The sequence below is a fragment of the Pan troglodytes genome, chromosome 11, assembly GCF_028858775.2.
Source record: "Pan troglodytes isolate AG18354 chromosome 11, NHGRI_mPanTro3-v2.0_pri, whole genome shotgun sequence".
NCBI classification, from domain to species: Eukaryota; Metazoa; Chordata; class Mammalia; order Primates; family Hominidae; genus Pan; species Pan troglodytes.
In genome coordinates this window covers 39461359-39480636 of record NC_072409.2, presented here as the reverse complement: position 1 = coordinate 39480636, position 19278 = coordinate 39461359, and the positions used below count along the sequence as shown (strand labels likewise).

General features: G+C 47.9%; 1 protein-coding gene across 3 annotated transcripts in view; it reads left to right on the top strand.

The window, feature by feature from the left end:
- Positions 1 to 19278, top strand: part of COL15A1 (collagen type XV alpha 1 chain) — a 126861-nt gene that overhangs the window by 90249 nt on the left and 17334 nt on the right. For 2 of the 3 annotated variants that reach the window (XM_016961321.4, XM_016961323.4), the window contains 15 exons: positions 390 to 425; positions 852 to 992; positions 1188 to 1256; positions 2008 to 2043; positions 2151 to 2234; positions 4505 to 4570; positions 6361 to 6396; positions 7878 to 7940; positions 10401 to 10469; positions 10568 to 10603; positions 13615 to 13668; positions 13770 to 13829; positions 15517 to 15585; positions 15681 to 15722; positions 18214 to 18259. In XM_016961321.4, the coding sequence (XP_016816810.3) occupies positions 390 to 425; positions 852 to 992; positions 1188 to 1256; positions 2008 to 2043; positions 2151 to 2234; positions 4505 to 4570; positions 6361 to 6396; positions 7878 to 7940; positions 10401 to 10469; positions 10568 to 10603; positions 13615 to 13668; positions 13770 to 13829; positions 15517 to 15585; positions 15681 to 15722; positions 18214 to 18259 (907 nt within the window). The remainder of the gene's footprint in view (positions 1 to 389; positions 426 to 851; positions 993 to 1187; positions 1257 to 2007; positions 2044 to 2150; positions 2235 to 4504; positions 4571 to 6360; positions 6397 to 7877; positions 7941 to 10400; positions 10470 to 10567; positions 10604 to 13614; positions 13669 to 13769; positions 13830 to 15516; positions 15586 to 15680; positions 15723 to 18213; positions 18260 to 19278) is intronic. The other variant, XM_016961322.4, reaches the window with a different exon arrangement.

Here is a 19278-nt window from a genome sequence, read left to right as displayed (position 1 = left end):
AAGCCCCTTCCCTCGCTTTAGAGTGGGTAAAGTACCCTCTACCTCCGTCATGGGAAGGGTGGGGAAGGGGACCACTCCAGTCCACTGGCAGCTCTCCAAGCGAAGTCTTCTATGATCTCTCCCTCATTAATCTTTAACTTCTCTGGTTTACTCTTGCGGTAGGTGATGAGCTGATGGTTGAAAAATGGGTTTCACAAGCTTTCAGCATGACCTGCCCAACAGACTGGCACCTATTGTAATGTGTTTGGTTTGGAGACACCAATCTGAGACAGAAAGAGTCCTATTTTAATATCCTATTTCCTTAGAGTCCATAATTGTGCATTGTCTTCAGAACATACCTCATGAGATATGCATTAATTGGTCCATGTTTTTGTTTTTGTTTTTTTCAGGGAGCAAGAGGGCCTAATGGCTCAGTTGGTGAAAAGGTAAAAAAAAAAAAAAAAAAAAAAAAAGAACTTTCTTCTCCCTCCTCCCCTTTCTTTGAGTTTACTATAATTGGACTGCTGGGCTGGAATATTGAACATATAAATGTCATGGAACAGAGAGGAACACATCTCAAAGGAATTGCTCAGAGAAGGCAGAACAGCTGGGGATGGTGGGGAGTAAACACCCTTCAGTGTTTTCTCCTTCCTCACCCCTCCCTCCAAATACATTCAAATGAGTGCATCAGCTTATCTCCAAGTGAAATGTCAATTAGCAAGACAGCTGTTTCTGTACCATTAAGCGGTACCGATCAGAGAATTCATCAACCTAATTAACTTCAAGGAGTGATTTTCTGATTCAGGCATGCATGTTGTTCCTTCCATGAGTGAACCCAGGGGTAGATAATCAGCCTGCCCTCTTTCCTACAGGGTGACCCTGGCAACAGAGGCTTACCTGGACCCCCGGGGAAAAAGGGACAAGCTGGCCCTCCTGGGGTCATGGGACCCCCAGGGCCTCCTGGACCCCCTGGGCCCCCAGGCCCTGGATGCACAATGGGACTTGGATTCGAGGTACTTTTCCCCTTTTCTGTGGTTATAAAAATGATGTGTACTAAGGGCTACTAGAAAGACCAGCTAGCTAAACCCTGGTCTCAGGGCAGAGGCTGTGCGGATTCCCCTGTGAGCCGCCAGCTTCCAACACCACACCTGGCACAAGTAGGTGCCCAGGAACTGGATCTGAAATTATCATTCTTGCTCCTTCCCCAGGATACCGAAGGCTCTGGAAGCACCCAGCTATTGAATGAACCCAAACTCTCCAGACCAACGGCTGCAATCGTAGGTCACCTCTGAAACCTTCATTATGAGGGTTGTCACACTGTCACACTACAGTGAGGAAGCTGTGGGCTGCATCCCGGCTCTGCCACTTTCAATAACTCACCTTCTCTGTGCCTCCAGCCCCCAACTGTGCAATAGGAAAATGAGATGCTCTTTACAGCTTGTGTCTTTGAGGAACAGCATAGAAGTTTTGCAGAAAACATGATGTGGGAAGAGAACTTGAAAATCATTTTTATCTCTCTTCATCTATTTCTCTCTCTCCCTCTGCCTCTTTTGTCTCTTACCACTAAGCATCTCTACTTTATTTCCTCCCTCCAGTTGCCCCATTCAATGCACACACTTTGCCCCAGGTCAAAGCCCTGTGCTCCTGGCAGGTGCCCCTCCCTACTGCCTCCAGCCCCTGGCAGGTGTTGTCCATCTCCTGCCATGAAGCGATGCGGGCTCTCAGGAGGACCGATCCCCTGGATTTCATTCTCTTTGTTAAATGGGCCCCAGAGCTGAGCCCTTCAGTCTAGCACAGATTCAGGGTCAAGAGGACCCTCACCCAATGCTGGGAGAGGGCCGCTGATTCTCTTACTCTGTGGAGTGTTGCTTCCTTCTGACTCCAGAAGGGGCATTTTTCGCTTATCCTTGGTTCCCATTGCCTGGGACAAAATAAGCATAAAAGCTTAGGGGGAGATGGTGAGACAAGAGGCTAGATGGAGGTGAGCAAAGTGACTAGAAGAATATTTATGTTTGTTTATTTTTCCAGGGTCTCAAAGGAGAGAAAGGAGACCGGGGACCCAAGGTGAGGTCACAGAGCCAAGGTGGGGGTGGGAGGGCTTTCCAGCCTGGTTCTGGGAGCATTATCGCTATACAGTGAATTTTTTTCTCACTTCTTGCTGCTTTGACCAGGGAGAAAGGGGGATGGATGGAGCCAGTATTGTGGGACCCCCTGGGCCGAGAGGGCCACCTGGGCCCATCAAGGTCTTGTCTAATGTGAGTATCATTCAGGTCAGAGCTTGTCTACATATTTTCCACCTTTGCCAAAGGGAGGAGAAGGTTGTCCATGACTTCAAAGCTGCTGGCTATGCAGGAGGCATGTAGCCAGTGCCTGGTGTTAGAACTTCCACCTGCCAGCACCTACCTATTCCTCCCCCAGTTCCACTGTTCTCTCACATAGTGCTTCCAGATTTGTCTCTTCTGATTAGCAGCATTTGGGGTCAATTGAAAAAACAGGCTAGGAGCATTAGAGATGTTGGGGTCTTGAGGAAGCCCCAGATAAGCAGTGCACACTTTCCCCAGCCAAGTGCAGAGCACATTGAGAAATAAAGCCAAAGGTGAGGAGGTAGGCCCAGATACCACCTTGATTACTGATGGAGGTTAGGTGGAAGGCCTTCACCCAGTGGGAGGGCCACATGTTCCTGCCAATCAGACGGACTTGCCCATGGGTTGCCAGATGTGCTTCCCAGAGGCAGGCAGATCTGAAGGAAAGAAGTGTGGCTGAGCTGGGCATGCCCCTTGGTGCTTCCCAAACTGCCCATCAGGAAGGTCCCCCACCTCACCACGGAGGGGGTACAGGAGCCAAGAGAAGCCAAGGATTACACCCTTCATGTCACAGGAAACATCTTTATGTGCTCCCTTTAGATGGCTCTTTGATAGTCTATTAAAACTAAAACTAAAAATACCCATTCTCCAAAATCCCACATGGGAAGATGTCCACACAAATGGAGGAAAGCATCCTCTTCCCAACTCTCCTCAACAAGGAAGGCAGTAACTTCATCCTTCAAACCCCCATCATGGTACAGCAAGTGGCCTATTTACATGTCTGACTCCTCCACCTGCCCTCTGGGGCTTTTTTTCTTCTCTGTGTCCCCACCACTGGCCTCATAGTGCTGGTTTAATCAGTGTTTGCTGAATGAAATGTTGGGTGTCATTGAATTCTCCATTCCTATAATAAATACTCTGGCATAAGCACTCATGGGCATGCACTCTGCATCAGGTCCATGCTAGGCTCTGTGGGTATAAAGATAAGTAAGGCCAGGCACAGTGGCTCACACCTGTAATCTCAGCACTTTGAGAGGCCGAGGCAGGAGGACTGCTTGAGCCCAAGAGCTTAAGACCAGCCTGGGCAACATAGCGAGACCCTGTCTCTGATATTAAAAAAGTTTCTATTTTAAAAAATTAAAAATAAAGATAAGTAAGACAGAGTTCCTGTCTTCAAGGAGCCTCCAGTGAGGTCAGGAGAAGGGCTGTAACAGAGCTGTAACTGACAGGCAAATGAACATAAAGAGGGGAACAAGGGAGAAAAGACTGTTTGGGTTATGAGGAATCAAGGAAGACTTCCTAGAGGAAGTATCTTTGAGCAGGGATTGGAAAGCTGAGAAGGATTTTACCAGGTAGGCGCGGAGGACAGAACTTCCAAAGCTCTAGTGTCAGTGATGCCCTGAGCCAAAGCAGAGAGTAGGACAATGTGGTGTGCTCCAGGTCCAGGGAGCTGACTGGCAGAGGATAGTGCACATGGGTGTGTGTAGAGAATGATGGAAATTGGAGAGAAGGCTGGAATGTGGGCTGGGACCAGATCGCATGCATTTAATATTAAGACATCACATCATGAAAAATCCTGGCCCTTTAGAGAGAAATAACATCATGCTGGTAGACCACAGAAAGGCAAGCCCCAAATAACTGGAAAAAGGATGACTAAAGTTAGAAGAAAAAAAAAACATGATTTTTAAAAATCAAATATGTGTAAGGGTGTGGGGAAAAAGGTAATCTCATGTGCTTCTGGTGGAAGTGTAAATTGGCCCCTTTGGATGGCTCTTTGGCAGTCTTTTAAAGCTAAAAATATCCATATTCCAAAATTCCACATGGAAAGATCTCCACACAATATGGCCGAGTGAAAAAAGCAAGTTGAGGAGTAATACAGCCTGATGCCATTTATGTAAAATAACCACATGGACAAACACACACACCCCAACACTGTGCTTTCTGTGGGTGCATATAATATGTATATGTTTAAACTCTAAAAAGAGAAGACATTCGTATATTGTGTGATTTAAAAATTAAGTAAAGGAGGAAAGTGCGAAGGCGGCTCAGAGCTGTTTTATAAGAAGGGGGAGGGAGAGCTGTGTTTGGCAGTGGGCTGAGGGCGTTCTCAGTGTCTGCGGTGTTCCGCTATGCTGGGTGACTTTAATTAAAGCTTTGCTGCCAGGAACAAGGCAGAACACATGCCATCCTTTGTCCTCATTGTCTGATTTTTCTCTTTTCAGTCCTTGATCAATATCACCCATGGATTCATGAATTTCTCGGACATTCCTGAGCTGGTGGGGCCTCCGGTTGGTATCTACAGCTGCCCCAGAATGTGGCTTTTACCCAGACGCCCCTGTTGAAACAAAGTCGGGTTGCTTTGGAATCCTTTTAGCTCCTGAAGCGTAGAGCTAGAATATATCAAAGTAGAACGGAAAGAAAGCTTTGCATTTTTTGAAAAGTTGCTTTCACATTAATTTGATCATGTGGAAAGTTGTGTCCAAAGCAGTGGAAGCTTCCAGTCCTGTGCACCGGCAATATGTGTCATGGAAATTAGAGAATGCTAAGTAACAAACAGATGACATCTGTTGCACACTTTTGGCCTGCTTTTATTTACATTATCTTATTTCATAGTATAGGAAGAGCCTGGAGACACCTTTCCTTGTGCTCAAGGGAAACGAGGAAGAAATGGACTCATTCTAGTCTTTATAGCCCCATTTTAGAACTCTGGAAATTATCTGTGTGTTAATTTCCAGGTCTCTAAAATGGGATTATAATGTATATAAGAAATATACATTATTTTTGGCCAGAAGTGGTGGCTCACGCCTGTAATCCCAACACTTTGGGAGGCTGAGGCAGGCAGATCACAAGATCAGGAGTTTGAGACCAGCCTGGCCAACATGTTGAAACCCTGTCTCTACTAAAAATACAAAAATTAGCTGGGCATGGTGGCATGTGCCTGTAATCCTAGTTACTTGGGAGGCTGAGGCACGAGAATCACTTGAACCTGGGAGGCGGAGGTTGCAGTGAGCCAAGATCGCACTACTGCACCCCAGGCTGGGTGACAAAGTGAGACTCTTATCTCAAAACAAACAAACAAACAAAACCGAAATATACATTATTTCTGCAAGTTGGCAGAGTTGACTCATGGCACAATGGCCCTAAGATGAAGGAAGCTTCCTCCTACAGCCTGTAGAATAAATCCTCATTGCATCTCCCAGCATCTGCTGGTCAGCACAGGAGAAAGGAAGGAGCTCTGGCCTAAGGAGCCTTGAGGTTGCAGCCCCATCTTCTCCACACACCACTCTGAGCCCCTAATTCTCTTCTCTGATGACACCTCACCAGCCTTTGAGGCAACTTGTAAGAAGTGAGGGATGTGAAACTGCTTAGCACACTGTGACGCTCTGTGCAAGTCATTGTGGAGATAGGTTTATGCCTTCACAGCTGTGCAATGCCAATGTCCCTGCCTCTCCTGCAGATCCCCATGAGGTTGCCCTGAATCCCTTTCATCCAGATCCAGGGGAAAATCTAGTGCTGCCCCAAGATTCCTGCAAATATCTGCAGACTCTTCTGGCACCAGGTTTCTCCCCTGCTGAGTGACCTCATTGTGAGCCATCTTCCTGTCTCCTCTGTACTGCATCCATTTGATTTCTATGAAAACAAATAATCCAGAATACCTCAATAATGAAACCCTAGAGCAAACCAGCTAACAAGTGAAAGTTTCTTCCCAAGAGGTCTTTGTTTTCCCCAAGCTATTGGAGGTTTCGGGTATTAGGTGGGTGGATACTGAAGCAAAACACAGACAGACTAAAACCAGAGATTGGGCATCCCTGTCCTCACAGTCCCTGGGCCTTGTCTGCCTGCATTACCATATGCCTCCACCCCTTCTCTCTCTTCCTTGCTTTCTTTCTAGTCGCTGTCCTCCCCTTGGCAAATCCAGACCCTCACAGGGCCCCTTCTTCCCTAATGCTGTGTCAATCCGTCTTCCCAGCTGTGGGAACATGCTGAGGCCTTTGGAAGGGGCTGGGAGGGAGGGGGTCCTGCTGACTCTGGAAATGCCACTCCTAATCCAGCGTGCTCTATCTTTGGTGTGTCACAGGGGCCAGACGGGTTGCCTGGGCTGCCAGGATTTCCAGTAAGTACCACCCTCGCTGTCTTCTATCTGTGCCCCGTGGCTGCGATCATTCTGTTCCTTCCACCTAGAATGGCATTTCCTCCATCTCTGCATGACTGAGCTCCAGGGGCATCTTGTTCATTAACTTTTTCTTGATATTTTTGATAGATTTGGGGTTTTGCCATGTTGCCCAGGCCGGTCTGGAACTCCTGAGCTCAAGAAATCCATCTGCGTCAGCCTCCCAAAGAGCTGGGATTACAAGCATGAGCCCCTGAGCCTGGCTGATTTTCTGAACTTTTTACATTTTCTAAAGGCACATATCATATGATAACACTAAAAATACTGCTAACTAGACGTTAAAAAACAAAAGAGAGAATGGCAACCATGACCACGATTGTGACCATGACTCTGACCATGACTCTTGGTTAGCAGAAGAAAAGGCCAAACCCCTAAGCTCCAGCCCCGGCTTGGCTGCTCCAAGACCTGGGGCACATTTCAGAGCACACTTTCCTCTAAATGAGTGGTCCTGTGTTCCTGAGGGAGTCCCAGGCTCTGCAGGAGAGCCTCCAGGACCTCCGCTGCAGGGAGTAAGGAGGGGGCCAAATAGGCACATTCCAGGCCACTGACCTTCAATAAGGGAAGCTTCACTGGACATATTTGTATATATTAGGCTTTCATTTAAGACTTTATTTGGGGGAAAAAAAAGGAAGGAAAAGAGTTTCACTGCTAAACAATACTAACAAATAGTTGAAAGCCACTGCTGTAATGGGTAATTCACTCTTTCATCCAGACAAGACAGGAACTTGTGAAAAGTTAAAATAGCAAGAAAGTGTTGAAATGCCTTTTTGAGGCAGATGTGGCTGTGTGAGTCATTGTCACAGGCATTCAGTGTCTGTTGGAGTTGAGAAGAGGTTGCCTCTGGCTGCATGTGTGGATTTGGCTCTGCAGAGGGGTGGGTGGGCATTCCTATGGGGGGGTGGCATGAGTGCAGAAGCAATGGAGGAGTGCAGAGAGGCTGCGGGAAGGGAGTCAACCTGATGGTGTGGGAGATGAGATGTTGATGCCTGGCTGGGATGGGCTGGGGTGCCAGGCTAAGGTACCTGGGTCCCATCTCATAGGTAGTGGGGAGCCAGAGAAGGGGTGGGAGTCGTGGAAGGGGATAGTGGAGGAGGCGGGCTGCAGGGTGGCCTGGAGGAGCCGTGGGGCAAGCAGATGCAGCAGGCCCAGATAATAGGCTGGATCAGTAGTGCCCAGTTGGAGGAAACCAATGTTCAAAAAAGTGTGAAGCCTCAAGGCCTCTTAACACTCAGTGCTATCTTCTTTCTGCCAGACCACAATTTCTGGACCACTTAAGGTTAAGAAAATGTCATAGGTAATCATGACTTCCACCTACCTCGGGGATGGCAGTGTCTATTCTACTGTTGAGAAAAAATATATTTCTGATTGGTTTATGCATTTTAATCTTAACGAACAACCAAATACTATATAACAATTCCTTCCAGGGCCCTAGAGGACCAAAAGGTGACACTGGTTTACCTGGCTTTCCAGGACTAAAAGGAGAACAGGTAAGAGGGGCCCAGGTATCTGAGTGGGATTGGGCGCTGGAATTTGCTAAACGTTTCAGATTGGCTGAAAATAGCTATTAACTTTTCTCTTCTTTGAGATACAATTCACATGCCATAAAATTCACCCCTTTAAATTGTACAATTCAGTGATTTTTGGTGGGCTCATAAGGTTGTACAACCTCATGAACCACTCTGTAATTCTAGAACATTTTCATCATACCAGAAAGAAACCCCATACTTATTAGCGGTCACTCTCCAGCTGTTAACTTTTTTAATCTCCAGGTTCTCTATGAGACGAGAAGGTACGAAGTGGGTAGTGAAATTGATTTTTACCATAATTTGGAAAGAGAACTCAACTCAACACTCCTTTGTTCTCAAACACACTGTGCTTTGTCTAACCACCTGCTGGGCATCCCCCTTAGAACATGCACTGCCTGAGGACAGGCATCCTGCCAGCTTCTTTTCCATAGCTCCAATACTAATATGGGGCCTGGTATACAAATGGTACTGAATACACTTGTTGGACGAAAGCATGTATAATTAATGAGTAGGACAAATGTTAATATTTATAAATTATAAATTGAGCATTCTGCAGTTGAACAACAGTCTTGGTCCAAAATCTCTGGAATAAATACTTAACACACAGAACACTTCCTGAGAACTCCCAGGGTACCAAACCTATTGTTGTGCTTGTATTCTTTTGTGTTTGCCTCTTAGAATTAACTTTCCAGTTGGTTTTTATAGATAAGGGGGAGAGTGACGTCCATAAACAGATTAATGTATTCACTCGTCCATGTATATACTCATCCATCTTTCGTCCACTGACCCCTGTGGTGTGCCAGGCAGTTTCCTGTGCTAGGCGTAGGGATATAGAAATAAGATGAGGAAGAGATATGCAAAGAGCTAACAGAGCACATGCTTACAGCTGGAATGGAGCTCTGTGCAAAGCCAGTGGGAGCACTGTGCAACCCCCTGAGCCTGCCATGGGGAGTCAAGGAGGGTGGGTGTGCTCTGTGGGATGGGGGAATTCCTGTCGTTCTTCTCTCCCCCCACCATTCTATAATATAATGGTCTCCAAGGAGGAGAGGGCCTCCAATGTCTAGTGGGCCACTGCTCCAGGGCATGGAGGGCTCGGTATGCTGGGTGAAGGTTTGGCATCACGTGGGGATGTGTCTTGGGATACTTTTCCTGCCACAGGCCTGTGGAGATGGACCAGGGCTGGCCAGCTCAGGCTTAGGAGGAGGCCCAGTGAAGCAAGAGCACCTCTTGCTTTAAACACTCTGTTTAAACACTCTGTTTCCTATGTGGTAAGGTCAGATGGATCTAGAGGGACGGACATGACATCCCCGCCCTAACCTCCTGCCACCTTGAATGACTGGTCCAGGCAGCCGGGCAGTTCTGCTCTGGCCATTGCAGTGAACGCGCTTTCTCTCACTCTGCCTCTAATGCTTTTGTGCTTGCTTCTTCTCCCTGCTGGCGTGCTCAGGACTACCTTTCCTCACCAGTGGAGTGGTAAGATCTAAATACCAGGTGTGGGCTTAGGGGGATGGAAGAAAGAGGCTGCTCTGCTTGCTTTGATGCTACTGTCCTAGCTACTCCCAGCCCCATTGAAAAGAGACTTCTGTGTGGCTCAGCCCTGCTCCCCAGGGGCCAGCATTGAAGTTTAGGGCCAAAGCCTCAGAGTCAGATAGAAGGTTTCTGCACCCAGTCTTGTTCTCTTGACAATCATCTTCTCAGCAGCCTCTAGCATAGTAGATGGCTCTGCTGAGGACAGGATTGGGGTCAGGATCCTGTGTTCTTGCCACCAGTCTACCCATCACTCATTCCTAATGTCTGGGATAGCTTTGCCTAACTAAGTAAGTGTTTGCACAGGAGCTTAGAGTTTGGAGGCAACGTTGCATATGGAGACATAAGGCCTCCATGTTGACAGAGGCCTCTAGTTTTTATACCGTCATCTCTTTCCTAATTTCAGGTGTTTTAACAAGAATAAGTATTCTTGGTGGGAACAGATCTCAGGTTGAGTTGCTAGGAAAGCAAGCTGTCAAATACATTGGGAGCCAGAGCTTCCTTGAGGGCACCATGTGGCAGGAGATAGACAGGACCACACGGGGGCTGGATCCTGGAGGGTTGAGAGTGAGGATGCAAATCTGTTATCAGTGGGAGCCTGAAGGGGCATGGAAGATAGGACTGTCCTGTGCCTTAGGACAGTAACTCTGATGGTGCATAGAGGGAATGGCTGAGAGAACATTCATTCATTTAGGAGGCTGTTGCAATACTCTAGTACGAGGTAATTTTGGAGCAGTGGGGTTTCAAGTAGGATGAAGGCAAGAGAAATAAATCATGGCTGCAGGACTCAGAGGTCTCTGTACAAGGTGGCAAGGAGGAGTCTCTGTACAAAACTCTCTGGACAAGGTGGCAAGGAGGAGTCCTGACTTCATTGAGATGTTCTCTGAATTGCAGGGCGAGAAGGGAGAGCCGGGTGCCATCCTGACAGGCGACATTCCGCTGGAAAGGCTGATGGGGAAAAAGGTAATTATGTCACCAGACCCTGCAGGCACATATCTGCCCCAGCTTTGCATCTTTGTTTCTGTCCCAAACAGTGACAAGTATATATCTTCCTGTTTTAGGGTGAACCTGGAATGCATGGAGCCCCAGGACCAATGGTAAGTCAGAGCGTCTCTCAGCTGGATCTGGACTGGGGTTTGAAGCATTTTTCATACTTCGATTTGGTTAGATTTAGTTGTCCCGGTTATGAAAATTCAAAGATGTGGCAAAGATGTGCAAAATGTGCATATACTAGGATAAGGCTGACTACAATTAAATAAACTTTTCAGTGATTTAACACAATAGCAGCTTATTTCTCGCTCTTGCAAATTCCACTGTGGTTGTTCTCAGCTTGGCATCTCTCCTCCAAGAAGTGACTCAGGGATCCAGGATGCTTCCATTCTGTGATTCTGCCATCTTGTGGATTCAAGGTCGCACAGGAGCTAGCAGGCTGAAGTTGGGGAGGGGGAAGAGATTGTGAAAGATAATAAACATCACTTCTGGCACATCCCGTAAGCCAAAACCCAGATGCTTGTGGCCTCAAAATGTAGTTTAGCTGTGTGTCCAGGAAGGAGAGGTGCACTTGCAGTTATACCACAGAACTTGCCAGCTAAAGATGACCAATTTCCCAGGAAACCCTCAAAGGAACCCCACAAAACCTCTCTGGGATTTTTGATTCTGGTTGTGAATATGCCACTCATTTGCTGTGAGACCTTGTGCAAGCCCTCTTCTCTCTCTGGGCTCCTGTTTTCCCATCTGCACATTGAAGAGACTGAATTAGTACTAAATGATATTAGGGCCCTTCTGGCCTTACGGCTCTGGGAATCCATAACCCATCTGGGCTTCTGAGCAGCTCTTGCCATTTCTCTCAAGGGCGAACCCTAAACTTACTTCCCTGTGTAGAACATTCTCTATGGGTCAGACTGTACTGATGCTTCACATAGGTCATCTCATTTCATCTTCACAACCCCAAGAAGTGACTCTCAGAATCCCCATTTTATAGATGAGGAAACTAAGGCCCAAGGAGGTTAAGTAACCTGCCCATGTGACACAGCTTGTAAGTGGCAGAGTGGGGATTTGAGGCCAGCCAGTCAGGCTTTAGGTCTGGTCTCTTCTCAAATGAACCTCACTGCCTCTAATGAACATTTGAAACATTGAACATTTGAAACATTTTGGGCTAGAGAATTGTATACAGGTTTCTTTGGTTGAAGTTGGATCTCAGGTGTGGGGAGAAAGGACCTCACATTTCTGTAACAGACTTGTATCCTTGAAGAATGGCCTGTAACTTTCGAGGTGAATCCTTCAAAGGACCTTCTGAGGCCTTTGGTCCCTGAAGTTAAGAAGAGTGGACACCCAAAGTCAGGTAGCTAAGACAGACTGAGAGATTCTTGTGTTAACTACTGGTTAACCACCTACTAACCTCCAATACTGTGGAAAATACAAATAGTGGTGGGGGCCAGCAGGCTGCTGCAGATGCCATGGCGGTGGTTCCTACTGAAGCCCAGCTTGGACACAGCTTGCCAAACACAGGCATTAAGTGGCACCTTCTTCTAATTTGCATGAAGGTGCTGTGTGGGCTAGCTGTGGCCCTAGTGACCAGTGTAGCTTATAACTCCTTCTCAAATTCACTGGTGTCCTGTTACACAAAGTGTAGACCATGCACCAGCATCACTGACATCACTTGGGAGCTTCTTAGAACTGTAGAACCTCAGGCCCCACCCAAGACATACTGGATCTGCATTTTCAACAAGATCCAGGTGATTCTTAACACACATTGATGTTTGGGAAGTGTATTAGTCCATTCTCACGCTGCTATGAAGAAATACCAAGACTAGATAATTTACAAAGAAAAGAGGTTTAATTGACTCCTAGTTCCGCATGGCTAGGAGGCCTCAGGAAACTTACAGTTGTGGTGGGAGGCATCTCATCACAGGGCAGCAGGAGAGAGAATAAGTGCCAGCAGGGGAAATGCCAGACACTTACAAAACCATCAGAGCTAGGGAGAACTCATTCACTGTTATGAGAACAGCATGGGGGAAACTGCCTCCATGATTCGATTACCTCCCACCACGTCCCTCCCATGACATGCGGGGGTTGTGGAATTACAATTCAAGAAGAGATTTGGGTGGGCACACAAAGCCAAACCATATCAGGAAGTGTTGCACTAGAACATACCAACCAAGTGGCCTGTGCCCTGTCAACCCCATCTGTCTTTGCTTTTCTTTCCCTAAGAGTAATACAGACTGGGTACTTTACATACTGACCCTGTTTCAACTCAGTTTTTATTTGTCATTTTTCAGAGCATGGCTATGTATGTTAATGGTAGGATGAAAAGGGACTTGGAGTGCCCCAGGCTTAAACCAGTCATTCTTCTGGGAGACACAGCAGACCCAGCTACAGGGTTGGAAAGGCGCAGACTGAGGGTAGAATGTGTTCTAGGAAGACATACATCATCAGTGGTGTTGTCTGTCAACCAAGTAGTTTGCATCCCAGACACTAGAAGGCAGGAAGGTTCCTGAAGGTTGCAACAGAACAGTGGCTCTAGAAGCCTGTGGTCCTGGAAAGCCAGCACTGAAATAGGGTCCATGGTCTGGAACTCAGCTGGATGACTGGGGTGTCAGACCAAGACTCTGGTTCCTAGGGGCAGGTTAGAGCAAGGAAGGAACCAAATCCTACAGTGGGTTATCAGGCCAGGCTGGCCTGAGGGGCGAGGCAGGGCTGCGTTATTCAGAATGGGGGATGCGATAAGCCCTGGGACATAAGACCTAGGGCAGAGGTCCATGTTCTGGGCTGGCCCAGCACCTGGCTACCAGGGAGCTGAGGCCCTGAGCTACTGACCTCTTGCTCCTTAGTTAACCCTGACTGCGAGGGGCTGGGTCCAGAGTCTGGGGTGGGTTGGAGCCTGCAGGAAAGCAGGGGATGGTGTGGGTTGAGCAGGTGCTTCTAGCTGAGAGCGGAGAGGCTGGAGACAAGGAGGCCGCAGGCAGGGGCTTCTACCTGGCTCCCTGCCCTCCTTCCTCCTGTCAGTGGATCATCGTCACCACTGCCTGCAAAAGTGGGCTTGCACTCCTCATTTCCCTGAACCAAGACTTTCTGTTCTTTTCTAATCTGGCATTTGTTTTGCCTCTAGGGGCCCAAAGGACCACCAGGACATAAAGGAGAATTTGGCCTTCCCGGGCGACCTGTAGGTATCAGTGTTCATTGGACAGGCTGGAGGGGGAGGACACATGGGCCAGGCTGGTCTGTGGGCAGAGGGTTTACTGAGGTGTCTGCTGTGGGTTCCAGGGTCGCCCAGGACTGAATGGCCTCAAGGGTACCAAAGGAGATCCAGGGGTCATTATGCAGGTGAGTCACCCTGGGGATGGAGCTGGAGGTTGGTGTCCAGAGAGGGTGAGAGAGTGCGGGGTCCACAGAGCAGGGCCTGTGGACTGAATGTTCAGGAATGTTGTTCTTCTTCCTTCACTGCCACTGCCAAAGGTCCTCCCACCCAGCCCTGTCCTTCAGCTCCCTCTCAGGAGGGTCCTGCCACCTAAAACACCTTAGTGGAAAATAGACTTTCTTGTGTAGGACCCAGAGGGAGTAGGGGAGAAAGGGATCTGGTCATGCTCAGAAAATGTGGTTCCAAATCCCAGGGCCTCTAACTCTAGGGTAATGTCACCTCTCCCCTCCTTTACACAGTCCCAGGGATCACTCACATCACTAGGGGCTCAGTGAGTGCTGGAAGTCAGTATCAAAGGCAGATCAGCTACTCAGGTGGGGCCTCCCAGGTTGGCAAACATTGGGCAGCAGCAGGGACCCTGGTCTAGAAGAAAAAAGCCAATGTTTATGCAGCAGCTGCTATGTACCAGACACTGTGCAAAGTGATTTTGTTTTGTTTTGTTTCATTTTATTTTATTATTATTATACTTTAAGTTTTAGGGTACATGTGCACAACATGCAGGTTTGTTACATATGTATACATGTGCCATTTTGGTGTGCTGCACCCATTAACTCATCATTTAGCATTAGGTATATCTCCTAATGCCATCCCTCCCCGCTCCCCCCACCCCACAACAGTCCCGAGTGTGATGTTTCCCTTCCTGTGTCCATGTGTTTTAAGGAGAGTTTCTCATTTAGTCTTGGTGATAACTATTGCATGAGATACTATGCAGGGATCTTGTTTTACATAAGAGGATACCAGGGCCTCTAGAAGTCAAGGCACCCACCCAAGGTGACCCAGCTAATAATCCCCAAACCAAGATGTAAACACAGCTCTAAGTCTATTGCTGCTTCTGTTTGTGCCACACTGCTTTTGCTTTGTATGCCCAGAAATCCAGAAATACTATTTTCCTGAAGCATTAGGGGTTGACTCTCACTCACCAAGCCCACTGGAACTGGCAGGTAAACCAGACACTGATGCCTTCGTTTAGAGTGATCAATACACTTTCTGCATGAACTAAACTCTTCATGCCTGCCCTCAGAGCCTCACCTCTCCTGCTGCAAGCTCCTGCCTCTAGGCTTGGAGGAGAAACTGTTGCATGGTACTAAGGCCAAGCTGGCTTCACTTTGAAAATGACTGTGCTATCTAACAAGAGTTTTGCATTTGTGCTTGCATTTCTGAGACACATTTCCTCTGGCAATATATCACATGAGGGACCCCCACAGTCCATTCCCACCCGTATACTGGGAATGCACTGATAGGGTGGCCTTAGGCTCAGTATCAACTGGGTGTCAGAATCTGAGTTGCAATCTCAGTTCTGCTGTAAGTTGCTGTGTGGTCTTGAGCAGGTCACCTCCCCTCTCTGGGCCCCATTAGCTGCATGTGTTAACCAGAGACAATACTTGTTGCCCTGCCATCTTCCCTATGGTTTGTTGTGAAGATACAGTGAGGCCAGGGACATAGAAGTGCTCTGTGGCTCCCTGAGCAACCTGAGAGAGAAGTTGGTTGGCTTCAGCAGACCCTCCTTTCCTTCCTCTGGAGGAAGTGTCCTGTGGCTGCTCCTGCACTCACAACAACCTGAACTAATGCAATGGCCTTTTTTTCTTCCTTCAGGGCCCACCTGGCTTACCTGGCCCTCCAGGCCCCCCTGGGCCACCTGGAGCTGTGATTAACATCAAAGGAGTAAGTTGGCACGCAGTGGGAAGACCTTCCCGATTGGCCTAAGCTGGGGTCAGGTGTCCTGTTGACCTCACCTCTCTTGTTCTCATTACCCACAGGCCATTTTCCCAATACCCGTCCGACCACACTGCAAAATGCCAGTAAGTAGCAATCACTGCCTTAAAGAGCAGGCTTTGGCATGGATAGCAACTCGGAGAAAAAGATCAGTCTTTGTCTTGGGCCCTTTCTATCCTCAAATGTCCTCTCTGATGTCTTCTGTCCCCTAAGTGTAGACCCTCAAGTGACTAGAAGCTTTTAGATAACAGATCGTGGCAATGAAATATACTGGATCTTCTAAGGGTGCACACACGGTGAGGTGCTTCTTTTCATACAATCTAAAAAGCAGTGTCTTTTGTTATTGCGACCACATTAGCATCATGCTTGGAGTAGTATAAAACTGGGAAAAATAGACCCCTTAGAAAACATAGATTGGAAAACAATCCATGCCAACCCATGATCTTTGCACTGAGAACTTTGTAACTAACTATGCTGCCCTTTCCCAGTGATCACATCACTGCACAGCACACAACACTGACAGGCAGGGCTGATCTCTCCCATTTTATGATAATGAAACAAACTGTGACTCAGAGAAGCTCACTGGCTTGTCCAAGGTCATGGGACTTGACTGAGCTGGGATCATAACTCAGGTCTCCTAACCACCAGGCAGCAGGTGCAGACACTGGGATGCTGAGGGTTCAGGCACTTGCCCGGCCCCCCAGCCATTGAGCAGCTCTGTCCCTGATTTTTTACCCATAGGAAGAGAGTCAGATTTCTGTGAGAAAACCCAGTGGGGAGGGTGGGCCTTGTGTACAGGCATTAGTCACAGAACCATGCATAATCATTCTCATTCATTCAACAAATATTTATTGAGCACTTATGCAGTGCCAAGGACTCTGCCAGGCCCTGGGGACACAACGGTGAACTAGACGGATGTGGCCTCTGCTCTCAGGAGCTTGCAAATTACAATTTAGAGATATTCTTTGAGGTGAGTTCATAATTGATCCCTGTTGGAGGTGATGCTAAGGCTTGGGTCATAGCCTTCAAAATGACGCAGTTTGGCTGCGTATTTGCCCAGACATCTGGCTAAGTCTAAACGTTGAGGCATCCAAGTCTGCAGCTCAGGGCCTGGGAACTCTGGCCTAGAGGGCAGGACCCACCTATGTCAGGTGACTAACGGGCTCCAGGCTCTACATGGAGACAACAGCAACCCAGTATGTGTTTATATCCATGGCCTGAAGAGAAACATAAAATCTCAGTGCTGGAGTGACCTTCCTGGGCAGTCGCTGCATCCCACCTCCTTATCACACAGGAGCGACCACACAGCCCAGAGAAGCAAAAGGCTGGCTCCAGGTCACACAGTGAGTTAGTACAGCAGCCTCTCCTAACTAACATGATTTCAGGCCTCAAATGAGCCAGCCACAGAACAGCACTTGACAAATTTTAGAGTGCGGTAAAAATGCTACTGCAATTATCATGACCTGCACCAGGACCTCTCACAGTAACCATGGCCTTTGGGGGTCGTGGGGATACCTAAAAGAAGGAAAAGATAGGCTCAAAGCATTTTTAGTAAGATTTTTTTACTTCATATTGCCTGGCTAGATACTGTAGGAGCTGGGTCATAGACGTTTCTTGTCCAACTCTCAAAATGGACATTTTGAAACAGAAATGCTTCCTCTTACAGCCAGCATTTCATGAGCCCCTTCTAGTTTCAGCTCCTTCCAACACCCTAATCATTTACAGCTCATGTCTGTAGTGGAGAAACTTTATCAGCATAGCCTGCAAGATAACAGCTTGGAGCTGCAACTTTCATCCTTAACTTAGAAATGTTTTTCCTGGTAGATTTCCTCCCCACTCCCATCTTTTCTTGATGGCCCCTGAGCAGCTTGTGACCCTCCACCCATAAGCACAGAAGGATTTTGGCACCATACGGATGACTTTGATTCTACACATCAATTGGGAAGAAGCCAGGTTTCAAGTGGCTTTGTCTGAATAGAGAAGGAAATGCAGGAATCTGGGGAAAACTGGGAAGGAATATTATCCAGAACAGCCTGGACTCCAGACCCCTGAAACTTAATGAGGTGTCCAGAATAGCACCCCCAATCTAATGATAACCCCCTTTGCTAATTACCTGCCCATGATGCTCATCTTTGATTACATGCAATAGCTAAGCTAATGGCTGACCCAGTTTCACGGTTGGGCATGTCACTTGCTCGGATGCTTGACCTTACACATGAATCAATCCCAACTGATAAGAAAGGAAGACAAGAATGTTCACAGTTGGCCAAACCACCACTGCCACGATTTGTTGTCTTAAAGCTTTGGGCTTCCTTATGGCTGAGTTTTTTGGCTATTAGGCCTCAGCTCTGTCTCCCCAGCTCAACTATATCATGGGTCTCCCAGTTTAAAGCCTGGGATGTCTGGGCATTGACAACTCCTGGGGACTCAGGGCTTTGGGGGACTCCAGAGCCAAAGGAAGGCCTGACTCTGTGGCATTGCCTCTTTTGTCACATGCCCCCGGGACAGTGGCTGCCTGTTTCTGCAAACACCAGGGCAGAGCTTGCAGTGCCTAACCTGGCCTTCCTCTCTTTCCAGGTTGATACTGCTCATCCTGGGAGTCCAGAGCTCATCACTTTTCACGGTATACACTCCCTTCTTCATCATTTGTTTCTCTGGGACATCTCCTTGAGGAAGATGGTTTTCCTTTGCCCAGTGCAGGGCGCAGACTAGGTGGTCAGGAAGGTCTAACTGGATGCTGTAGGGGTGCGGGTGGCAGCTGAGCCAAGGCTGTGGGGCTGTGCACCTCTCTTTGGTTTGGTCACACATGTGCCTATTCTGCTCATCTTAGCTGAGCCTCCTAGTTGGCAACAAGCACTCTGTTCTTTCAATTGTTCATTTGTTCATAAAACATTCACTGATGCCTATTCCTTACTTGGTATGATCTGCACTGGGCTGAGGCAGATTCCAAGAGCCTGGGAAGCGCTGTTCCTGCCTCTCAGGCTCTTGGAACCTGTTAAGTGAAACTACTTTAAAAACAATTATAGTGCATTATACTAAGAGCTGATCAGGGAAGGGCCGTGGGAGCTCAGGAGACCCTTGCCTCGGTGTCCATGCAACTTTGTAAGCATCTCCTGGGAGCTTGTTAGAAATGCAGAACTTCAGGCCCCACCCTAGACCTGCTGAATCAGAACCCGTGTTTTAACCATCTCCCGGGTGAGGTGAGTGCACAGCAAAGTGTGAGAAATGCTGGCTCAGAGGGTTTGATTAGTAAATGTCAGCATGTTCATAGCCACATGCAGGAGCTTTGCTATGGCACATCAGAAAGGCACAGGCCAGGGGATGGGGCCTGCAGGTGAGCAGTCACTCTGGTCCCCCTGTCCTCACACACCCTGTCACGCCACTTGGGGTTTAAATAGAGGAAGGTCTTTTTCCTCCAATATTCACCTTCAGCTTGGCTGTGTCACCCCGGCCCACGAGGTGGTGGTCTCCCTGATGATATCTAGCCCTGTGGTTTTTCTGTCACTTCTGCTTACCAAGCCCAGCCTGTTTCCAAACTCTATGCTTAGATTCAGTTCAAGGCTCCCCTTTCCCCTGGTGCAAGGTGGACCTTGGGGAGCAGGGGATGGAGCTGGATTTGTTTTCTCAGATCCCCAATTGTTC